This window comes from Falco biarmicus, chromosome 11, assembly GCF_023638135.1.
Source record: "Falco biarmicus isolate bFalBia1 chromosome 11, bFalBia1.pri, whole genome shotgun sequence".
Taxonomy (NCBI): domain Eukaryota; kingdom Metazoa; phylum Chordata; class Aves; order Falconiformes; family Falconidae; genus Falco; species Falco biarmicus.
In genome coordinates this window covers 21,246,319-21,271,066 of record NC_079298.1, presented here as the reverse complement: position 1 = coordinate 21,271,066, position 24,748 = coordinate 21,246,319, and the positions used below count along the sequence as shown (strand labels likewise).

Genomic DNA, 24,748 nt, shown 5'->3' with positions numbered 1-24,748 from the left:
CTCAGGGATCCAAGTTCCGTGGGAAAACTGTGCTGCATTTGGCCTAGCCCAGAGGTCACTAGGATTTACGCGATGATCGCACAGCTTCTAACTTGACGCATCCTCATTGAACTTGATGAAGTCCTTCTACGTCTCCAAATCCATAACTTCTTGGGTTTTTTTACCATGACAGAGTGGATTTTCTTTGCTGTTTTCACTAGGTAATCTTCCTAACGAGTGTATTAGTAGGCACAGACTGTTTTAAAGGATACATTCGGGATTTTTGCTGCGTTTTCTCTTGTTCTCTTACAAAGCCTTTACATACCACAACAAACTCACTACGGTGGAAGAGTAGGCCCATGCGCTGTCAGCAGAGGGACCAAGGCAGAAGAAAGCAAGTTACAGGGAAGTAAGACCTTTGCAAACGCTGCCGGCAGGCTGTGAAGATGCTGCTTTGAACGGGAAAGCTTTAAAGCAGGTGTTAATACCGGCAAGAAGGGAAAGGAAGGCCAGGGGAGCGACGCCGCCACCAGCCGCCCCGGCCGCGCACTCACCGCAGGAAGCGCCGGAACTCCGCGGGCCCCACGCCGTCCAGCAGCAGCACCTGGCGGGGCGGCCCCCCGCACAGCCCGGCGAAGAGGCGCGGTGCCCGCGCCAGCAGCACGGCCCGGTGCGCCCGCAGCGCCGCGTCGCCCACCCGGATGGTCACGTCGGAGCGCGTCCCCTCCGCCAGCAGCCTACGGGAGCGTACCGTTACCGCCGGCCCCGCGCCCGACCCGGCCGCCCGCCCGCCGCCCCGCGCCTACCTGCCGAGGTCCTGCCGGAGCTGCTCGGCCAGCGCCTCCTGCAGCCGCTGCCGCTCCACCGCCGCCGGGCCGGGACCCTTCGGCGCAGCGCCGCCGCAGCGCGCCATGTGCCAGCCGCCGCTCCGCTCCGCGCCCGACGCGGCGGCAGAGACGCGGGGCGGGGATCGACGGACAGTCCCGCAGCGGAGACGCCGAGAGGGCGGGCCGCCGCGGTCACGAAAACAACCGGGGCAGCGCTCGTCGCCGCGGGTGGCGCCCGCCTTCCCGCCAGCGCCGGCGCCAAGGGACCGCCTCACAACGAGACGCGGGAGCCCCGCGGTGCGGGCAGCGGCGCCGACCCCGCTGTCTCGCGGGGAGCGTGGCTAGAAGTGGCCTCCGCCAATAAGGGCCGGCGGCGCTCCTCCTGGCCCCGCCCCTCCCCGCGGGCCCCCTACCGGGGGGCGGGCGGGCGGGCCCGCCCCGCCTCCCCGCCCTCCCCGCGGGCTGGGCGGGCCCTCCCTGCGGAGGGGTGGGAGGGGCCTTCCGGCCCGGCCCCGCCGCGCCCCGGCTGCTGCAGGGGGGGCGCCCTCTGCCGGCTGCCGCCCGCGCCGGGCTGCCCCGCTGCCCCAGCCCGGCCGCTCTTTTACCGAAGAGCAGCGCGATCGTACGCAATCGGTGCCTGCCGCGACTGGGACGGCAGCGCCGGCTGTTTCAGCAGCAGAGTCTGGCTGCTGATTGTTGCCCGTTACCCGCGCACCGGCTGCACTGCTGCCGGGGGACCGGACACCGGCCCGCGGGCGCTCCTGGGGCTGAGCCGCACCGCCCGGCGCCGCTGCCTGGCCGAGGCACCCATCTGCTGCGGGGGCGGCACCCTTCCGAGGGTGGCAGCGTCTCTCCAACTCGAAGTCAAAAAAAGCGCGTAACTATTTAAGCTGATGAATGCTGAAAATATTTGAGGTGAAATTATCCTTTAGAGGCTGGTACCAGCCTCGGATGGAAAAGGCGAGATCGGTACCGTTACCTCGATACTGAGGGGACTCTTCCTTGGGTTTTGCGTGAAAAGCGGCGGATGGCCAGCCACGAGCTCACAGACGGCTAACAGCACCCTTGGTCCACGTCCCTGCCAGGATTACACCGGGTGAGAGGCTGGCGAGGGCCGCGTCTCGTACCTGCCTGGGAGACTGCGGCTGGAAAGGGACAACACAGGTGGCGGTGCGGGGCCTGTTGGGGCTGCCCAGCAATGGTCAGTGCTCTCCTGCTCCGGTGTGGACAGTTGGCTCAGGCTCCGCTGGCTCCGATGCCTTCCCCAGCGGGTCCTTGTGCCTCCTCACCTGTCCCCAGGGCACTGCGCTTGCTCTGCAGGTGGAAAGGGAGCCCTTGGAAACCCTGTGGGCAGGTGACTCATCTCTTCTGGGGACTCGTTTTTTGCCTGTTTTCTTTGTAGTTAGCATCTGATTTTCTTCTCCCCTGCCATCACATGGCAAGTTAATTCTACCCTCTGTTTCCATAATCACTGTGTCTCTTCCTCCTATAAACACAGGAACTTGGCAGCAGATCTTGGAGACAAGAACAGTAGTTGCTAACATAGAAAGGATAATGCCAACAATGAGGCATTATTTCCGAGAAACTACAGCAATCATAGCATAAGGAAGGCTGCGCAGCAGACAAGACACTTCAGCTATTCAAACCCAGTTTTTAGCTTCAGCAAGAAAATCTCTCCATAGCAAGTCACATAAAGGGAGTAGTGTAAGTTGCATTTTATTAGACAGAGGTGGATCTGATACATGTTACACCTTAATTTTCCATTTTTCTTGTTCAGACATGTTGAGTGTACAGATTTCCCATTTTTTAGTCAAGAAAGTAAAACACATCACACAAAGCAGCTGCATTCAACAATACAACAAGATACGTATCATTATTCACTTTGAGACTAGAAATGTGTCCAGAAATTTTTCAGTCATTCAGTATGCTAAAATATAGATAATAAAAAGAGTTAGATACTGTTTAATGGCAAAATACATTAAAAAAATTCAGGCGAATCTAGAATGAAAACTCATGACTGTCTTCAGTATGACACCACTCTATTGTTTCATTATAAATCTTTAAAAGGCACCACACATTAAAACTGTAAAGCAAGGGGGAAAACAAAACCAAGCAACTTTCCATGATTTTCTTTCTGTACAAATACATATATATCTTAAGGCAGGTGTCTTTATGTGCAAAATACAAGTATACAGGTAAAACCAATGTTGGTATCATATATTCTCATACTCACTTTTTCTTTTAGCAGTAACATTGGTGTCCAAATGTACAGTACATTGAAAACACTTTTCTCTAACAGAGCTCAAAATAGAAGGCAGGCTGGAAATATGGCCCTGATAACAATTAGGTTTTAAATCTGACAAGCTTTTATGTGGACTCCTTAAAACACATACATACAGTCACTCTCTTTTTCTTGTTGTCTCTTCCTTTAGAAAGGTCCATATCAGCTTGTTCACTATGTCAGGTTGATCCTGCTGGAGCCAGTGACTGGCTTCAGACAAAATAGTTAATCTGAAATGATTTTTAACATAAATCCGTGTAATTTCTGCCATCTCAACTTCCATAAATGCATCTCTTTCTCCCCACAACAGCAGGGTTGGCATAATGACTTCATGGTGCTGCAAAGGTAGACAGCTTTAAAAATAAAACAAACCACACTTAGTTAGGTCTTATTTTAAGAAAAAAATAACCAAGACAAATTTCAGTCAACTTAGCTTTTGAAGTCAACACAGAATCTCATTGCAAGCTTCCTAGGTTCCAAGATATCTTCTACAATACCAAGAAAACAGTCCTGTGACTTAAAGTCCTTTAATTTTTTTAAGGATGGTAAAATAGTTAGAAGATACTTTTACTGTAATATGTCTGTAATCAGCATTTGATTACAACGCAGGTCTTATTTTTGGAGCATGAGTGCAAGGTGCACAGCCCAGGAGCCCCATGACCTCTGTAAAAGGGAGTATGGAACAACACGGCCAGAATTTTGTTGTCAGTGGCTTTCCCTCAGTTGATGAATGCTATAGCACATTTCTGAACCTTCATTATTTACTGCAAGTAGGTTTTAATAAAATATGATGCTTTGAATAACGTTTAGATTACAGTGTTGAAGGCATTTAGCTACCTCAGTAACCAAACTGCCTTACCAAAAAATGGTTGCCCAGGAAATGGCAGCCTGCCATTTTGGGACACTATGGAAGATACCAGCAAGTTTTTCAGACCTACTCAAACTTAAATATGAAGTAGTACAGCTAAAAATAAAAGTACCTGTAGGAATTATATTCTGTAGAACACTGATGCCTGAAATGCTGAACTGTATTCAGTTACATTCATTCATCTCTGAAATTCATGCTAACATTCAAAGAGTATCCGAGTTCCCTTTACAAAGAGCTACAGTATGTTTTTGAAGGCCTTGGACTTACATACCTACATCTGTACGCAGTGAGAGAAAACTGTTGATTAAAAATTTTCATGGAGTCATAATCTCTTTAAAACTGCAACATCACAAGCCACAGCTTTGGCAGACTAGAAAGCGTTTAAAAATAAATACATTTATAAGACATTTGAAGAAAGTAAAATGTTAATAAAAATTATACCACCAAAAGGACCTATTTAAGCTTTCAGTAATAATGTATTACTTTTTCTTAATACAGTAATTTTATTTGGAATATTTCATGAAATATTCTATAAATATTTCCTCACATTAAAGGCAGACATTATGAAAGATACAAGTAGCTAGAAATGAAAAAGTACTTCAACATAAACCATACTAACCCACCAGAATTTATTCCAGCTCATCTGTAAAAGAGGTGCTGAAAAATTGATCTAATTTATGCTTGAATCACTTGATCTTAGCCACATACTGTAACAGACTAGCCGTGTCAATTCAAAACAGATTCCATCTGATCAGATACAAATTTTTATAACATTAATGCTCAAACATAACTATTTTAAACCAGTAATGTATAAAAAAGATTTTTCTGATCAAACTTTTGTGACATACTTAAGTCCTAGGTTGAAACTTAAGAGTTAAGAGACTATGCTCTAGAAAGGGAAAGACAAAGATGATAGCATGCATTACTTTAAAATAAGAGAAAGACATTCTCCCTCTCTACTTATACATAATGTCAAGAAATATTAATAAATGGTCACTTTAAATAATAATTTAATTTCATTTTAATTGATGAATTTGGAAAATTCTTTAAATGGCTTTTGTACCAGTGGATTTAAAATCTCATTTTGCAAACAGCCTGACCTCAGCCACTAAACCATAGCTTATTCATATTATCAGTTTTAAAAATTGATAATCTGATGATCTGATTCAGTGCATTTAGATGCCTAATCCCTTTACCTTTTAAATCCACTGTTCTGGATCTCTTCACTATTTAGATGTGTATTTTTTCACTACTGTAGGGTTTACTATTTTCCTTTTGTGCTGAAGTGCCTTGCAAGATTTCTGGCCTCACTTAGGAAAACCCTACCAGGCTTTTTACGCATAGAGCATAGATGAACAACCTGTCATTTTTCATTGCCTATGAGCTACACTATATTCCTTTTCAGTCTGGAATATGGGACGTTACATCATGCCTGAAGTTTCTAGAAATCTCCTTTAAAACACAGATTGCACATTTAGAAAGGGAAATTCCACTCAAGAAGTTTGTCTGAAAAACATGCGAACCTTCATATAGCACTGTTATGCAGCTATCTGTAAACAAATAGTGAAGCACTTCTTAACTGCCGTAAGAGAACTAATGCCGTTTTCTAAAAAAACAGCACATCAGAAGAAATTCAAGCTTCAAACGCTTACCTATCTCTCTTAGCCAAGCATAATACAAAAGCTTTATGATTTTTATTCCAAAAGTGTTTGTATCTAAAGTGTAGCAAAGGGAAATGACTGCTGTGCTATTTATACAAGGATGTGTTGGTGATGGATGGAAGTAGGTGATTTCAATCATCTCTTTGGAAATAACTTTCCAGAAAAATTAAGCTCTGAAGAATGAAACTCCAGGTGGACAGTAATGAGTTGGAAACCTTTAACACCTAAGTCACCAGTGCCAGCCCACTGAGAGTTACAGTGAATACCAGTCATGAATGTCTAAGTGCTGTTTAATGGCTTGTATGGGAGGAAGTAAAAATTTCAATCCAGTTTTAATATTTAATGATTCACACCCCATAAGGTGCAGCTATCAGGACTAGTGGCAAGAACTGAATGAGCTGAAGACTAATCTTTTGCTTCCAGTCCAAAGCCTGCTGCATTGTGGCTGATAGCACCTAAAATATTATTCTCTGAATTCAGTACAGGTATATTTTCCTTAGAGAAATAAAGCAAACAATGCACAAACATACACACACAGAGATGAATTAATAGCTGTGAAGATACTTTCTGATTAATAACTAATAGCCTGAAAGGCCTGAAAAAATACTTTAAACATATGCAACTCTTACATTTGTCTCATCTGAATCCCATAGCAATTCAGCTATCAGCTATCACAGATACTTCACTGTTATTGTCAGAGAAGCATCTGGTTAATGGGCGCACGCACTGATGTGAAGTGCTGTGGCAAACCTAACGAGCTAGGCTCAGGGCGTTCATGCCTCTCCAGTGCCTCATTAGCCCAACCCTGGGGGCTCCTGCAGTGCAGTTGAGGGGCCAGGGAGCTGCCGTGCAGCCGCACAGCTCCCTGTCGCCCTTGGACATCCCAGCTGACGTCATCAACCACTCTCTGCATAGCTTTAAATAAGTGTGCTGTTACCAGCACAGCCATCTCATTTATTTCCCATTGGTGTCTCTGCTTGGTGTTATCTTGTTTAGAAGAAAATATACCACCTCTCTACTTTCTTATTCCAGTTTTGCCTCTGAGCCTGTACAAAACAGGATCTAGCTCAGACCCTTGTTTTCCTCCCAGTATTTCCCTGCTGACTGCTCTCCTGACAGTGACAGCATGGAAGGCATGGAAAAAACAGTAAAGGTGGCACTACATTTGGACCTGAGAAAACGAAAAGTTAATCTACTTCAAACATCTACTGTTTGAGTATAGGGAAGGAAGAGAATTGTAGTTTTTAAAGAATATTGGGAAGCTGGTCTTGTGTTACAGAAGCATGCAGGAGATTTAGTGCTGTTGAAGACTGGAGGCAGTAAAGGAAAAAAAAAAAAAAAGAGTTCAGTTCCACTCTTCTTGGTATAGTACTTCAAGTTTGGTCTATAAGTTTTAAGTAGAGTATATGCAGAGTTCAAGACCTTGTGGCCCTGTTAAGTTTTTGGTAGATAAAAAGGGGGCATCAGTCTGTCTCTAAGGCCAAGTCAGCTCCTTCCAGGAAAGTTAAAACCATTAGAAAACTGCTTGAGAAAATAAAATAAACACTAACTTTGTGAATATCTCTTATTATGATACTATCTCTCAGTTTGAGTCTATACATGCTCTGTGCTATACATGCTTACTGCGGCCACTGTCTGATGAGACCAATGCAGGAACAAAGAAAACCAACCAACAACAACCAAACCAACCAATCAACCAACCAAAAACCCCAAAACAATGAGTTAGGGGTAGTTTTATGCCTAGTTACAAAAAAACCTACCCCACCTTTTTATAAAAAACAGCCCAAACGTAATAAAATTAATCAGGCATGGTTTTGGAAAGTTAAAAAGTTAGGGAATGTACTTGGATGCCATATTATCTAGTAGTATTATGTAATAATAAGCTCTTCAGAGATCTTATTATTAGATAATATGAACTGTAATGCAAACAATTAATTGATGTTAATTTTGTATTACTTAAGAGATGGAATTTTGTGATTGCCATGGGTTCTGTGAATGAGGAAGGATCCTTGCTTTATTAGATTCTGAAACAAAGATTTTCCTTCACTGCACTCTGGGTGTTTCACCGTTTTGTGTGGATACCTCATACAGCTCACTCTGCATCAGGCTGCTTGACACCGAATGCATTTGTTGAGACCTTACAAACGAGACTGGCGTTTTTTTCCTTCTGCTTTAGCGGCAGAAGCTGCAATAACGTTTTTGGCCCCCAGGGTTCTCTGGAATATTTTAACTCGTTTCAGAATTTTACACTGACCTGAAAATATTTCTGTAATGGTTAATGGGTCCAGTTAACGCTCCAGGTTGTGAAAAAACATAGAGATAAGCTTCAATATCCTCTGCTGTTAATCTGCAGCCTTTCCTTCCAATTCCAGTGGCGTGGCTTGTAAATAAACTTTTCAGAACCTACAAAAGGAAGCATAAAAAGCAATTACATAAAATAGCTAGAAAATGTGATTTCTCTCCTTCAATGGGGCACATCTTTCTAAAGTCTGTCTATATATCGTTTAGAGTATAACGAATGGCTTAAATGTTTTTTTAGAGAGCTATGTGTAAAGCACACAGTAAAACTTAATTATGGTACAATTTACTTCAGAATAATCAAGTACAGGCAAATACCAGTATTACCATGTTACTCAATTCTGCACCCTGACCTGCCGCCTGTGACAGGCAAAGACAAATGCAGGCACATACTTTCCTCTGGGATGGACCCCAGCAGCTGACAGAGCAGGGGAGAGAATGATTGGAGACCTCCCCAGCTTGCTGTGCCCTGTGTGCGTGCAGCACTGGGTTATACGCATGTAGGAGGACGCAAGCCTCCAGCTGCTTTTTCCCTTTCTATATACTTGTACTTATGTTTTAAGGTTATACCAGGTGTTGGCCTTGCTGGCTCCTCAAGCAGAATTAACCACCTGGCTGAATCCAACGCCCAGACTCCCAGTCTGCCTGCGCTGGAGCAGGCTCTGAGGGTAAGAGGATATCCCACTGCACACAGTAGCTTTAGTTAAGTCAGCAGGAATTCCCCAGGCACCAAACATGTCCCACTGGCATGGGCACAAAACCAGTTGACTTTCTAGATGGAGTAATATACTGTAGGAGGTTAAAAGTACATAACTGAACACCTCACAGAGATGCAAAAGCCAGAGTTAATCTCAGAACCTCTATGTACTTATATCCTACTTTATATAAGGCTTCAAAAGAAAAATCAGAAAGCTCTGTACTTTTTCCAGTAATTATAAATACATCAGAAGGGATCAACGTAGGTGACAATTCTTCCATCACTCATAGTTAAATATATAAACAAGAGCACTCAATTTGCTCACCTTGAAATCATTTAGTGTAAACATGAATTCAGGAAACCATGGCATTTGGAAAAAGAAGTAGTAACCAGATTTAATCAATTGTGATGGATGTCGTAGAATGTATTCTGAAACAAAAATGCCCATGAATTAAAAATGAAAACTGATGACTCAAACAAAATTACTGTTAATATTACTATTTTTTTAAACGTAAAGGAATGTTTTAAAAATATTACGTTAGAGCATGCTATGTGACAAAGGATGATTATTGTTTCAGGAGTAAGTACATGATGTGGCCATTAAAACATACTTCTTTTAGATGTGTTAACAGAAACAGTCAGCAAACCAGAAGCCTGCCAAAGATTAGGTGAGGGCAGTTAGACTGATGAGTTTAATTTCACTTAGAGATCAATTTGTGTATCTAGTCCAAAGCATTTTTTTTTTCAGCTGTGGAATAAGATCCATAGATACAAGCCTTTAAGTATCTCTTGTCATCAAGCATGTGATGCACAGAAATCTGTAGATGACGATCCACTTATATTCTAAAGACAGCATCAAGCCTGTTCACAGAAAGTACAGAATTTTTCTAGCAGTTGTCTTCTTGGCAATTTCAGGAACTGTAATCAGGGTTACATAGTGTCACTTATAAAGACATCAGAGTGTATATAACAAAAGAAAATTATATAGTAAAATTTGCATTGTCTTTTTTATTTTTAATTGCAATTTCATGTCTCTACGAGTAAAAGGGCCAACACTGGCATTCAAATCTCTACCTTCCTCAAGCCAGCCCAGAATGTATGCAGGTACTAGGGAGTCTAGAACTTATCCTTTACAGATGAAAATTCAGGAAGGCAAAACTGCACTCCCAACACAGGAGATCTCTCTGAAATATTAATTCTGACAGTGAATAAAAATGGGGTTTAAAACAAAGTAAATTGAAGTGTCAGCTATCTTCTGAGCATTCATATCTTATGCCTTCTTAAATTGCATCACCCATTACGTTTTTCATCGATGGACCATCATCAACACTGCTCGCTTTACTTTTCTACGCAATTTATAAAATGTGTATTTTAATTTAATCCACAGTAGAACAAATTTGATCCAGGGAGGCTTTATCAAGCAACACATTTTGTACTTTAAGAAATATGCAAACAAACACTAAGAAATACTATAATAAAATGTATTTGTCTTCTATACAGCCTGGCTCCTGTTCTCGGTGAAAATACTGCAAGAAGCTCCTGCTTGCTGAGGTGGTGGTGAACAGACCTTTCCTTGGGTAAGTGAAACTTACTTAACTACATGGCAAAACGTTATTTGGTATCTTAGAAAGGTGCCCAAGAACACTGAGGGATCAACATGTGTGAATGGTTCTGATTCCACAGTGGTGTAAGGTCAGATTTACATTCAACTGAAGTGAAAATTAAAGCTGCACTGAATATTCTTAGCTATTTCTGCAGAAATTGAATGACTTTTTAAATGGAAATAGGGTAAGGTCAGCAACTCAAGAAACTAAAATTAGTGAGATACTATAATTTTAATTGCTGAATGATCTAATCCCTATGAAATGTTTTTTAATTCTGGGTAGTAGACAAGCGCAAAGCCTATCACACAACAAATTCTGCTAGTACACCTAAATACTTGTTTTGGCTCACTATTAATATGTTCCTGTGCCTTCAGTAAGCAGCCCGGAAAGGCTGTCTTGTTCCAATGAATGCTATACCAGTTCATAACTTGTCACTTGTCACCTAAATCAGGATTACATTCCAATGTCTGATTCACATTTATATAAAGGCTGTTTTATGCAGATTTAATAATGCAGTGAGGCCTTAATCTAGGTGTAATGTAATATGCACCCCTCTTCAGGGAATTTTTATCCTGCCAAAGTGGTATAAAACAGATTAATATATAGAAAAATTATGTTTGTGGAACTTCGAGGGTTAAGAAAACCATCAGTAAGTTTGGTTGCAAGCATTCCCACTTCCTACAATAAATTATTTCAAAAAGTCAAATATTTATACCTTATTGCTTCATAAAATACAGTCTAGATTGTGAGAGGCACTGCGTACTGGCAACTTATCTACTGAACATCTAAAGGGGCAAGTAGCTATTTCTTCAGTAACCTCAAAGCAAAGACAATCATAATGAAAATGCAGATACTCTGGATTAACAAAGTCTACTATAAAACTTACCTGTAAATACAGAAGGATGGGGGAAGTTAACGACAATCAGCTTAGTCACCATTTCAGGGTAACATATAGCCACTAACCAAGCGATCATTCCTCCCCAGTCATGGCCAATCAACACACACTTGTTGTATCCTACCACATAAACACAGATTTGTGCTTTTATTTCAGTGGAATTTTTATCCATCCAAATTACCCCAGATATGAAAACCATTATTGGGCAAAATAGGCAGTTCAGCACATTTATTAATGTAACTATTTAATACAGCACTGCTTCCATTACTAATGGCCAGAAAAAATAGTGCGCTACTATAGTTTAAAAATTAACAAATTATTAAAATTATTTAATTGGACTTCAATTACACTTTAACTATACTACCTCAATGTCAAACTCAAGTCACTCAGTATCCAAATGACCATCCTGTTCCCATCTTGGCCAACATAGGGTCAGATATGCAATTCAACTTGCAGTCATTTTAATGCGTGTACATTTGTCATGTTGAGGGAGTTTGGAGTTTGAAACTGCAGACAGAAAGACTGAGCAATCTCCTGAGCCCCTCCTGAACAAAACTAATCCTTATGAATTTCTCTGACTATGGGAGGTTATCTAAGTATTGAACATCATCATTATGCAAAAAGTGGGCATTATACTTATAGCCATATATATATATATGATATAGATATAGATATAGATATAGATATATACACACATAATTACACACATTTATATACTTGGTAGAACTGTAGCTTTTCTCCATATGGTGTTCTGATGGCAATTTATAGTTCATGGCATTCACGTAGTTACTCTTCCATCGATAAAAATGGTAGTTTAACAGCAATAAAGGGAGGAGGAATCATCACAGAGTTTTTGGAAGCCTAACCATTCCTCCTTTAACCACTGCTGGAATACATACTATAGTATGTATCTGACACTATAGTGTCAGATCCGTCACCCATCCTCAATGAGGACTGTAATGCTGAGTACATACACTACAAATAAAATATATAGAAGCCTGTTTAGAAAGAAAACTGTTTAGAATTCCAACATCAATTTGGACACAGTTATCAAAACACCTTATAACCCCTCTTGAATAGAAATCTTTTCAAGCACTTTTGATATAATCAAGTTCTCCAAAAGAATTTAACTTGCGGTTAGAACAAAGATAACAAGCCTTAGAAATACTTTTTTAAAAAAAAATTAAGTCTTTATCAAATTAATTATGATGAGAGCACTTCTCAACCATAACCATGGCATTACCATGGAGATGAACACAACCGGCAAAGGCTGGAAAACATAAACACAGTGTGGGGACTGCCTGCCCAATCGTTTGACAACATTCAGACATCACAAAGCAAATCCTAAATTCAAACCTTAGAACTGGAATCACTGCTTTACTATTTCTTCATGTGAAATGCAGTAAGTTGTTTCACAGTCCCTAGAGTATCTGAGGAATTAAAATGAGTCAGAGAATGACAGTCAAATCCCTTGTCTTGCTACTGGTATGGAAGGGAAATACCTTTCACTAGGTGTTACAATTTATCACTAGAACGGCTCACTTCACTGGAGGGGCAAATTTTGCAGGGTTGCTTCAAGCTCTAGGCTGTTACACTATGTATTTGCCACAGGGAGCAATATGTCCCTTGTTATCCCTTCTGTTCTCACTGTTGTGCAAGACAGTGATCCAGCTCTTGAGAACTGACTACTGTGCAGGAGTAGTATTCTGGGATATTTTTTGTTTAATACAGCAGATGTACAGCCCACAATGTTTATTCTATCTTGTTTGTGCAAGAAAAATGTCACCCGATTTAAATTCTTCTGTCTGCAAGTGCTATTAGACTTTTCATTCAGAACATTCTCCACTAAGTGCAATGGTTAGGAATAAACAAAGACCTTCTTAGTGAAAAAGACCACAGGTTTGTACTGCTGGATTTCACAGTACATAGGGAAGATTTTTTTAAAACTCACGATGGAAAATCATCTTTACATATTGTTTATACTGACATACGCATCATAATTAGAAAACAAACCTTTTCCATTGATAATAGTCCATAAAATGAGTATCCTTAGATTTATAGCTACACCTATCTGTAATGTTTATATATTAGAGAGAATTAAGTTAAAAAAAATAAAATCAATGCTAGATCTTTATGGTTTTTATTCCAGAAAATCAAGTCATCTATGAGCTGAGTAGTTTTGTCTTCTACTAACTTACCTAGAGATTCCAAAATATCCTTTATATCTGTTATCAGGCAATCTAACTTGTAATTTTCTTTGTGAGAAGGGGCATCAGTTTCTCCATAACCTCTCAAATCCAGAGCCACCACTCGATATTCACTTTTAAATTCCCGCAATTGATGGCGCCAAGAATACCTAACAAAGGGGGAAAAGAAGTTGGAGTTACAAAGGTCAAGCAGTATGATACCAAAATACACACTCAATGCTTTTGGTCCCAAATAGTTGAGGGTAAATTAGCATGGCTTTTTTTGCAATGAGATTCTTTTTTCTTTCTGTGATGTGTTGATGGTCCTTTATGGCTACAGTAGTTTTGTGCTCCCTTCTTGAACTACCCAGAGAGGAAGTGTGGACGCCAGAAAAGGAACATGGCCAGAACCTTACAACTGTGTTTCAACAGTTCTTGAAGTCTGGCATGGTCCCTTTGCTGCAAAGGAAGCGGGCATCAACGAGAGCACACAGAGGACTATTCCGTTTTATCCTTGGAGCTGTAGTATTGTCAAAAATGTTTGAAAATTTTTGTTTGTAATGTAATGTTTGAAAAGCTTCCTCTTCTCCCTGGCTTGCTCACACACACATTTGGATGGAGTGGGGAAACACGCCTCAAGGCACATTTCTTTGTTGGCCTTTTTTCCCTTTCAGAAAAGGAATGTCAGATAATTCATACACTAAATAAACTAAAGAAGGAAATACAATGAATCACAAATGAACTTGGTGAAGTTTATATGATTTATATTACATACACTTTCATCTGTGTCTCTATACTACCAGAATTGTTCCAGAACAGCTTCTCAATGTGTTGGTACTACACAGAGTACTTAATTGCTTGTGTTTCTATGGAAAAGAGTGACAACATTGCACACATTAAAAGACATACAAAATCAAGAACTTGGGCAAAGGCCTGGGCTGTTCCTCATTCTGTAACAGTATATAGTGACTAGATGTGTGTTAGGAAGCAAGAACAACAAGAAAAGAAAATGGTGGGCCTCATCCTGAAGAACTACCTGCCATTCAATTGTTATTAAAACCAAATAAATTTCAAAATAGTCAGTATCAAGACAGATGTGGCCTTATCTTATACTGTAACAAAAAGATCTACAAAACCCATGATCCTTCTAGGCATATAGAATAATAGCTGCATCCCTCTGTGCTAGGATCTAGCTTTCCCTTCTGCTCTTGTTTCAGGTCTTAGATAAACAATATATAACATTTGGATCACCAGCAATTGTTTAAAGTGAGGCACAGAATTCTACCTTAATTCAAACAGTATCTATATCAGACCATTGGCTCTTCCACTTTTGCTTTGCCTCCAGCCTATTAGGGGCTTGAAACATAAGTACTATTACAGTAACAATCATTAATTACAGACATTTGCATTCATATAAACAGAACAGTCAGAACCTTTTCATTTCAGTGCTGTATAATGCAAATACAAGAGCCAACTTCTCCAGGAATGAAATTTTAAAGGCATTATACAATGATGTGGAAGCTGAATTTGCCATGGTAACTGTTGTAGTTATCTTAGATACTTCAGTAAGAAGAAACAACGAGGCCCATAAATACACAAACAATTTTTGTTTTCAGAAAATGTCTACTTGCTATCCTCATCTTCTGTTTTCAGTCCATCATTTCAGCAGTCCATCAACCACCAAATGTCTGACCCACCAAATGGGTAGGTTTTATATTCAAAGAAATCCTTTTACCACATACGAAATGTAACTATTGGACAACTGCTTTGCAAGCAGAATTTGGAGATGTTGGTGAATGCTTTCATGTTCATAAGGTTTGATTGTGTAAACTATTTGGTGACTTTCACAACACATTCTTTCTGAAAGGCAGCTTGTACAAAATTTAGCAGCTCACACACAAGTCTTAGAGGTCCCCAACTGTCTCAACACATTATGCCCAATTTAAAATAATTTATTGTTGTCTTTCCACAACATAGGTATTGATTTTCAAGTTCTTATTTATCTAAAGCACTAAATAGCTTTATATTCTTAAGTGATTGTTCGTCTTCAGGCATTCTCAGCCACTCACTAAAGTCAGTATTGTCTGGTTATATTTGCCCTACTTATAACCTAGAGATATTTGAAAACAGAGGATTTGTAACAATTAAGAACTGTAACTGTGAATCATATCCAGTTTTGGCTTTTGGTTGTTTGGGGTTTTTTTGCTAGACAAACGATATGAATTTGATGCTGCTTTAAATATCTCTTAAATTGTGATTATTTTATCTTGTGCTTTCAAAACAATTTCTATTCTTGCATAAAAAATTCTTCACTGATTGAATTAACAAGCTAACATCAGTATTGTTAATGCAGCTATTTTGTTGACTATTGGCATGTAGTCTTCTTTTTAAAAAGTTACATAAACTGTGCTATTGGTGGTCCCAGTGACCTATATAACAGCTTCTTATTCCTTTTAAATGGTCAGATAATACAATATATTAACTGTCACTTAAAGCATGACTCACCATTGTAGACTGTAAGAACAGCTCTTTTTTTTTTTTTTTAATAATATAATGGATCTCAGTAGAATATGTATATAAAACGCTAAATTTTCTGTTATTATTCCCACTGTAGGGGAAATCAGCTGTAGTCTCAGCTGTCTTACTGGGTTAGAATATGTGTTATGCAAGGTATACATAATGTTTGCATAGACCCCTCCATCTAACTGTCTTTTTAAAACAAAGTTTACAGTTTTAAACCGTTTAGATAATAATTTATTACCAGAAAAATCTACTATTTTGAAAATCTATCTTAAAATAAATACGACTTTCTACTATCATCCTCAAGGCTTAGTATCTATAGGAAATTGCTAAGGGAACAGAACTGACCTCTGTTTTACCTGGGTCAATTTATCATGGTATGACCTGAGTCCAGCTTGAAAGATCACAGTTCCAACAGTGGACCCTAGCTCCATATCTGAGTTTAGAAAGGAAAAGGATCATTTAACTTGCTGAATTACTGGCATTACCACTTCCCCTATTCCCTTATTGTTTTTTTGCTGCAAGTTCTGTAAGCCATGCTTCACTAGTTAAACCTGGCAATGACAGCCTGAGCAATTCGGTTAAATCATTAGACACATGACTGCTTTTCATTGTTATAAACAAACATTTAGGATTGGGTTTGATTCATCATGCATCTTGTGATGAACTAATAATAGAACCTTTTTCCCTGAGTAGCATTCTGAAATTAGGCTGCACAATAGCCTATAGAACTCATAGTTCCTCTTCCCCTCCCCCAGTTAAAAATTAATGTATAATATTTTTAACAAATGCAGCAATCCATATTGCACTTAAATATAAAGGATCCTTATTTTAACACCCTCTACTGTAATTTGTAAGTTTAGCCATGCAGTAAAAATGTTATCCAAACAGGAAGTTCACTAAAAATGAGCAGTTCCTCCCCAAAGTTTGAAGAAAAGTGTACATACTTGGGGAAATATGGACTGACAATGCAAGAAAGATGGTTGGTTTGCATCAGCCTGCAGGATATTTTTGTGGATGCTGCATTAAAGAAATGTTTCAATGGTGTGCTCCCTACTAAAACCTCATGCTGTTAGTACTCATAGATACATAAAACGGATCACACTGGGGATACAGGTCACACTGGGGATACTTAAGCTGAGACAACCACTCTTGGGTATCACAAGCAGCCTCTTTTACACAAGAAAAGAGCATAGGGAGTTTTACCAGAATTCTGGGAAGCCATGAAGCAGCAGCATGAGTGGTTTACCCCTTTCTCCAGCAGCCACATAGTGGAATCTTAACCCTGAATCCTAAAACGAGAGAAAAAGCGTGTTTTTATTGCTGCATAGAACTGCTATACTGGGATTTGAGAATGAATATGGTTGCAGGCAATATTCTAATATTGGCCCTGAAAAAAATTGTCAGTTTTTGAAGCTGAAGTTGTTTGCAATTCTGAGATCAGGTATCTGCTACACCCTGGCAATGCTGAGTATCCCACACCCTGGCTGCCACAGCTTCTTCCGGGGAGGACCATCTTTAATACATGTCAGGCTGTGGTGACTGTGTGCCAGCTCAGCCATGAGCACGCTAACGTTTCTGAAACAGCACCGCCTGGCACAGTGACTGGGAAATGCAGATTATCGTCGGAGCTGGCACCTTGCTTTCACACGGACACATCATGCGCTTCTTGGAAAGACTTTAAAATACAGTTTGCTTTAAATGCATTTTCAGTCTTTCAGTTAGTTTGTAAGATTATGCAACTATTTAAACTATCACGTTGCATTCGGGCACAATAAAGGACCGTATAGATTCTTAAGAACCAAAAGCAATCAAAATTAAGTAACTAGAAAGGAAGTTGGTTTTGCTCGTTTTTACTGTTCAAGGGTTCAGACTCGCTTCAGAAAAGAAAGCCTTAATGTTACAATCGTCTTTCTGCCCTGTCTATAGCCATTATTTCTGATGCACCTTTTAAGAAAACGGGTCTTATGAGCATTACCAGCAGGCAAGTTACTTAGCAGTGCAGAGGCTGAACACTGAAATACCATTGAAATGAATGGATGTACACAAGCTTATACTAACTTAAGGTCAAAACCAGCAGAATTTAAATAAACTGAAATTATGACCTAGAGGGATTACCGACTTCTAGCACAGAAGTGAATACATAAGTTGAGAAAGAGCTCACAAAATACAACATGCTGTTTAGAAGTCATGTAAAACAAACTGCAGGAGCAAAGGTTGTACAGCTCCTGAACAAATGTCTGAGCCTGCACTGTCTCTGCTATTTTAAAACGGGAAGGAAAACCCCATGCTTTTGCTGTGCATCAAGAGCTTGTATCAGGCCAAGGATCACAAATGCATACAAAAAGTTTTTCTTGCCACAGATCCTTCAAATTCTCTGAGCTACCTTGGCACTGCTAAGTCACTAGCCAGCTACAAAACCATTACCTGACATCTCAATTCTTGAAAGGCTCTGAAGAGGGAACGTAGAGGTTTTTATACTCACTACGGATATAATAGGGACTTTTGCTCAGTTCTGTCCAAAATTACACTGGTATTTCTCCTCTGGGAAGCCAATGAAGTTGAAGTCCGCAGAGGTAAAAGTAAATTCCTAGCAAACCGTCAGGCCATTACATCACCTTCACCATTTTCCATATCACTCTGCCTAAAGGATCCTTTTATATTTTAAAAAAGTAGAAGTTTCTCAGTTTCCTTCCACAGCTTCTCTTCTCAACTTCATGAGTAGTGGGTAAGCCCTCCTCCACCCCACTCCTTTCAGCTAGTGTCCTCTAGGGATTTACCCTCAATGTTTTGATTTTAGTCCATTTATTGCTTTTAAGGACATCCCCTTAACTCATACAAATTAAATCGTTGCTTGTACAGTACACATGCCTCAAAGTAAGCCCAGCCTCTACCTTTCCAGCTGCTCCTTTCTGTCCCCTTTTTTCTGCCCCCGCCCCCCGACATCAGGTGTTGCCATTTTTTCTGAAACACTTTTTTCTTTCTTTTTTTGAAATCTGTACAGATCTGTAGGATACGTTCATTTGGAAAGTAACACATCAGCCTGCTGTTATCCAATGCCAAGAGTTTCATATTTCTGGAAACGAGTGAGACTGTCATATTGACAGCAATTTGATTTGCCCCCAAGTGGTCTTTTATCACTGTCATACCCCTCACATCCCCAGCAACCCATTAATTTGCTGCTTGGTGCTACAGGAAGAAAGAATGTAGCATATGGGTGAAAAAGCACGCACACACCTCCTAATGATACTAGAAAAAGAAAACAAGTGAATAATGAGAAACCGAGAGGCTCAATAATTTATACTGCCTGGCAGAAGACCATCTGCACAGATCCCTGAGATCTTTGTGCTTGTTTCATTAAAAATAACACAAAAAACATTTGACAAAAACTGCTGTGCGTTCTTTGCTCCCCTATAACTACAAAGCAAACCAAGCTAACGCAACTTCGCTTAGACCATTTGGCCGAGGAGTAATGGCAGGTAAAGACCTGAGACAAGTATCAAACCCGGCTGCTGGCTTGAAGGGTGCAGCCTTAGGGCCGGGGCTCATCTTCGTGCTCCGCGTTCTGCCTGTGACCCCGACGCACGAAAGCGGCTCCCGGGGGCAGCCGTGCAAACCGTAAATAACCGGGAGCGCGGCGCAGCGCGGAGCGGAGCCGGGCAGGGCGCAGGGAGCGGCGGGGCACGTACCCGCGCTGCGGGGAGCCGGGGCCGCCGAGCGCCTCTGCCGCCCGCCGAGCCCCGCCGCCCCGCGGGCAGCCGGGCCGGGCCCAGCGGCGGCCCCCAGCGATCGCGGCGGGGCGCGGCACCGCTCACCGGGCGCAGCGCGCGCAGCGCGGGCGGGCGCGCAAAGGCGCGCAGGGGCGCGAGCGTGCGAGGGTGTGAGCGCGCGCGGTGCCCGCGCACCCGGGCGGGACGCGCGCAGGGGCGCGTGTGCGCACAGAGGGCCCGCGCCCCCCGCCCTCGCCCTCACCTTGATCCGGACGTAGCAGTGGGTGCCCAGGGAGGGGTCGTTGAGGCAGGCGGGGGGGTTCTCCCGCACCACCCAGCGGAAGGTCTCGCCCGGCCGCCGGCCGATGCTCCAGAGCAGCCGCAGCCCGGCGATGCAGGCGCACACCCCGCAGTAGCTGTACACCAGCGCCCAGAAGAGCAGCGCCCGGGCGGCCACCATCACCCGGCGGGCGGGCGGCGGGCACGCAGCGCCGGGTCTCGCCATCGGGCCCCGCCGCCGCCGCCGCCGCCGTCCCCGCCGGCCGGGAGCGGCTCGGAGCGCCGCCGCCGCCAGGAGCCGCCCGAGCGGAGGCGCCGCCGCGCCCGCCCCGCGGCCCCCCGCGGCCCTTGCCCCGCGCCGCCCGCCCCGGGCTGGCTAGGCCCCGGGCGGCTCCCGGGGGGCGGCGGCGCTGCGGCCGCTGGGGCGGGGGCGCTTCCCCCCGAGCGTCTGGCGGGGGAGGCGGAGGCGCGGCCGGGCGCGGAGCGGGGCGGGGGGGCTGGGGCGGCGCGGCTGCGGGCGGCACGCGCTGGCGGGGGTGCCCCGCGCGCCGGAGCTCTCGGGGGGTGTCCCCGTGGGGGCACGCGGGGCACCCCCGGCCGTGCCTGCCCTGCCCGCTCCGTCACCTGCGGGGCCGCGCTCGCCGTACGTGCGGAGGGCAGCGGCCGCAGTTAGCGTCTGTCAGTTTGTCACTGCTGCTACGCCATGACCCGTGTAAAGGCGATGCTGTGAAAGCGTTACGATCGCATTCGTTACTACGTGCTGTTACTCATGAGTATGTCCTGAAGGGGTACACATTTTGAGCTCCGGCACCAAAACTGATAGTTCCTTAAATTTAACTTACGGAGAAAAATGCTAGCAGAGGGAGTCAGGTCATCACGGCCAACTGTTCCGACAGAGTTAACGTAGCGCTGACGTCCCGGCCACCCGAGGCTGACACCAGAGGCCGAACGACCTTTACGCTGCGACACGCACAAGCTGAGGAGTCGCGGATGGGGCCACAGATGCTCTAAGAAAGGCTCCAGCCAGCACCTACCTGTGCCAACCTACTGATACGCAGGATACGGGGTAGTTTAGGATCAGAATGGTTCGTGTAAACCAAAAGGGCAAGGAAAAGCATAACTGTATTAAGCAACTGATTTTTACAGGTTATAAAAATGCAGGTTATGAGAAAATTACACTTTATTAGTTCTGGGAGATGAGGAGGTGTGGACATAGCTGTTGTTGACTACAAGAAAAGTAGAATTGAGCTTCCACGTTAAATTCTGACAACACCTGATCCAGCTTGCTGCACAACCTGCTAGCTTTTACTCCTTGACCTAAACCCCTTGCTTCTCAGGCCAGAGGGTACGGGCAGGTTCAAGGCCTGTAGATGACGTACGGAATTAGACTCTATAACTCAAAAGTTATAAAGTAGGTATGTTTATTGCACGCAGATGCACGGGGGATCGCTCCTCCACAAGCGTGCATGCCCGAAGTGACGAACCATCTCACATTTATACAATAAAACAAATGAATATTCAATTAACGCCTATACATATTCGTTACCTAAACCCGCTTACTCTTGCTGCGTATGTTAATTAGCTTATCAGTCCTTTGCCTGGAATGTGGTGGTCTTGCAGGTTTGTAGGTGATTCATGTTCTTGTGACCATCCGATCTCCTCCAGCAAGGAGACTTAGCACTCCCTCCCTCTAGATAGCATTGGAATATCTCTCATCCTTTTCTCAATCTTTTTTAAATAGCCCCTTTGTTAGAGGAAGAAGGGCAGGCGTCTCCTCAAAACTGTGTGCCTATGTGACCAGACACCGCACCCATGACCGGTCACCATACCCACATTCCTGGGCAGACATATACAATCACAGTCGATGTCCATTGTCCCCATTTCACACTATTTCTCCATATCATAGAGGCCACGTGAGACTCACAGCTTAATAACCTAGGCCTACGTGCAACTGCCTGCCTTTGGGGGTAGATGGGGTTGCCAAATTCTACTTGCATTTGATGAAGACCAAAATTAGTTCTTGGTCCAGGTGAGTTTGAAGGATTAGAACCTAACTTCCAAGATATTTTTTAAATTTTTTTTTTTATTTTTTGCTCTGTCCAGCACTGCAAGTAGAGGCTGCTACAAAGATACCATGCATCTATTAACTCTAAGATATGGAATTTAATGACCTATTTAAAAAAAAAAATTGGATAAACAGGTATGCAGACAGAATATATATAATTTTTCACTGTGCATGGAACACAGCTTGTAGACAATTTTTGTCTGTAACATACCAAATGCTTTCTCCTACTTGTTCTAAATTCAGAGCTGCAAATATAGACACTGATGCTGAATCCTAGTCCTGTTGAAGCCAGTGACAGAATTAATGCTGGTTTAAGCAAGTTCAAAATTTTAATTTTTTAAAACCAATCAAATAAAAAACTCTTTAAGCAACAGAAAGGAATGTTATAAAGAATTGCCTGTTAGTGCATTTTCATGAATTTAAAAGTTTAAATAAGATGCAAAACCATTATGTGAATTTATTTTTTAGTACTAAAGATAACATCTTCAACTAGCTGTAAAAAGCTGCCTAGCTTCCTCTTATCAGAAACACAAACGAAATATCAGCAACCCACATCAGCTGACAATGCTGAATCATGCTGTTCATCATTCCTGCTCATTGTCTGAGCGTGAGCCCTACAAACTTAAGGTCAGGAGCTTTATCAGGCTGCTGGGGAAAAAGGTGTGGTGCTGTTTAAGGCTCCTTCAGTCTCTTGGGCAAGAAGAGAAGGAACATCAGAAGCTGATGATTCAATTAAGACACTAACCTCTGCAGACTCCAGTAGGATTACATGAATCATGCCTACCAAGCCTGAGCCTTCCGTTCATGCTCAGATTAGTCATATCGCCAACCCTAGGAATTAGCATATAGCTCATTTTTTATGCATCAGACTTTGTGCTAATAACCTTTTTTTGTAGGGAAGAAGCCTTTGCAGCTTCTCAATATCAGATGAGCTGCAGCAGGATTTTCCCTAAAGTGCACCTCAGTGAACCAGTGACCCAGTTAGATAAATTAGAAAGTTTGGCAGGAGCAAAGCAACCAGTATTGACGTTTATATCACAGTAGTCATCAAATTCCCTAACAACCAGTAATCGGAATGAATTAGTAGAAAACATCCCTAAGAAAAACTGGAAAACAAAGGTTGGAAATCCTGGAGTTGACCACAAGCTTCCACTCATCTCTAAAGCAAGCCCAGTGACATGTTAGACACAGCAGTCACAAAATGTTAGTAGCCATCTGGAATACAAGAAGAATTAAAGATGGAACTGTGATGTGCCTTTTTATAAGCAGGTATTTGGCCAAACTGAGCCATATTTCTTGTACAAACAGCAGAGCCAATTTTTTCATAAGACTAGAACTAAGTCTATTTTTAGTTTATGCATCACTGACTACCGAGTGTCTACTACCTATATCACATTTCTAAGTTATACAAACCTTTTGCCTGGGGAGTTTAGCTATGTCATCTCCAGCTATTAGATCAAGATCCAGTATCAGAACTGGGAAGAAGATAGCGCTTGGGGACCTAGCAGTTCTGAGTGGCTTTTGCACAAGGGAATTGCCGCACATGCTAGCTCGGCATTTCTGGGCACCTCCAGCTGTGCTACCTTAGTTGTCCTATTTGCCAAGGAAGCAGTAGAATTCCTCTTTTGTTGAGGAGCGTCTTCTTTGTATTCTAGGACCACGCTGTCTACATATGTGTGGCAAACCTGCTTGTACAAGCCGAATACCTTCCACACATTTTCCAGAAGAAAAATTGAATGAGAAAAGAAAAATATGAATAAGAAAAATTGAGAACCCCAACAACTATTTTTCTCTTTTCTTTACATTTTGGTTTTCTCACCTTCTGCTCTAAATTTTTGTTCTAATGGGTGCCAAGCCAAACCGACCCCAGGGCAAGTTGTCCTACATGCTTTGACTGTGTGCTTTGTTCTCCATAATGTGCCATCTGCCTGCTTATCTTTTGTTAGTTCAACTAATCCCATTTCTCCCAGAGACGAAGAGGACAACTTCTCACATCACTGACTCTGCCTCCAGACTGACCAACTCATAGCTGATAGTAAAAAACCGTAACATATTCTGGGTATTAATGACAGATAAACTTTTTAAAGCTTGTGACTATCTTATCCTTCATTTACATCTCCTAGTGTAGACACAAGTATAAAAATGACACATTAATGCAGCTGTTTTCACCAATCATCAAGGTAAGTTAATGATGTAACAGAACTTAGCACGCATTTTAATTGTTAGGTAACTAACAATACTTCGTTAGTTTAAGCGGCTTCTTGTTTGCAAGGGGTATCTACACTAGTGGTATTCCTGCTTCCTTGAGTGTGGTGACAGCTTTGGGCAAACACAATCATTACCCGCTTAAGCTTGGAGGCCATCTGCCTTTCCCCTGAGCTCAGCCTAATGTCCGGAGGCATTAGGAACAGGTTATCCTCTTTAACTGACTTCTAGGTTGCAAATAAATGGTTTATCAGATTAGCAGCACTGACATTATGTCTTTAAGTCATCATGACAATATAGTCATGGAAGCTGGAATTAGAAGGGGCAAAAGAATTGTTTCATGCCATTAACAACGCTACGTTTATATAGAATGGATGAAATGCAGAGAATGAATTCTTGCCCTTCCCTCTGTCACCTCCTATTTCCAAGGCAAGAGATCTTGTGCTCCCATTAACCCAGTCAGAAAGTACATCCACATGACAGCAAGGTAAGGAGTCCTGAATGTGAACAGTAATATTTTATTGCAGGACAAATAGCTATTAAAGATGTATAAACTACAAACAAGGGCAGGCCTAAATCCATAAAAAGATGTTTTATTAGTCCTATGCTTAATTTAAGATAGCTTTTTGTAATCAACAAGAAGGTAAGGTTTTTATACTTTCTGCTTCTGACA

General features: G+C 42.5%; 2 protein-coding genes across 3 annotated transcripts in view; both read right to left on the bottom strand.

Moving 5' to 3' along the window:
* Positions 1-1,131, bottom strand: part of BTBD8 (BTB domain containing 8) — a 39,810-nt gene extending 38,679 nt beyond the window's left edge. Inside the window, exons 1-2 of the mRNA XM_056355880.1 lie at positions 786-1,131; positions 534-716 (exon numbers count right to left, since the gene is read on the bottom strand). Coding sequence (XP_056211855.1) covers positions 534-716; positions 786-892 — 290 coding nt within the window. The 5' untranslated portion in view covers positions 893-1,131. The remainder of the gene's footprint in view (positions 1-533; positions 717-785) is intronic.
* Positions 1,132-2,497: 1,366 nt separating this feature from the next.
* Positions 2,498-20,128, bottom strand: EPHX4 (epoxide hydrolase 4). Of its 2 annotated transcripts, XM_056356525.1 has the most exons (8): positions 19,789-19,909; positions 17,023-17,108; positions 16,165-16,252; positions 13,309-13,466; positions 11,102-11,230; positions 8,937-9,040; positions 7,871-8,019; positions 2,498-3,440 (listed from the first exon to the last, which is right to left on the bottom strand). In XM_056356525.1, the coding sequence occupies exons 2-8, from the start codon at positions 17,084-17,086 to the stop codon at positions 3,206-3,208; spliced, it is 927 nt and encodes a 308-aa protein (XP_056212500.1). In that variant the 5' UTR covers positions 17,087-17,108; positions 19,789-19,909; the 3' UTR covers positions 2,498-3,205. The 2 variants fall into 2 exon arrangements, with proteins under 2 accessions (XP_056212500.1, XP_056212499.1); XM_056356524.1 differs by lacking the exon at positions 16,165-16,252 and having other exon boundaries at positions 19,789-20,128.
* Positions 20,129-24,748: the final 4,620 nt, after the last annotated feature.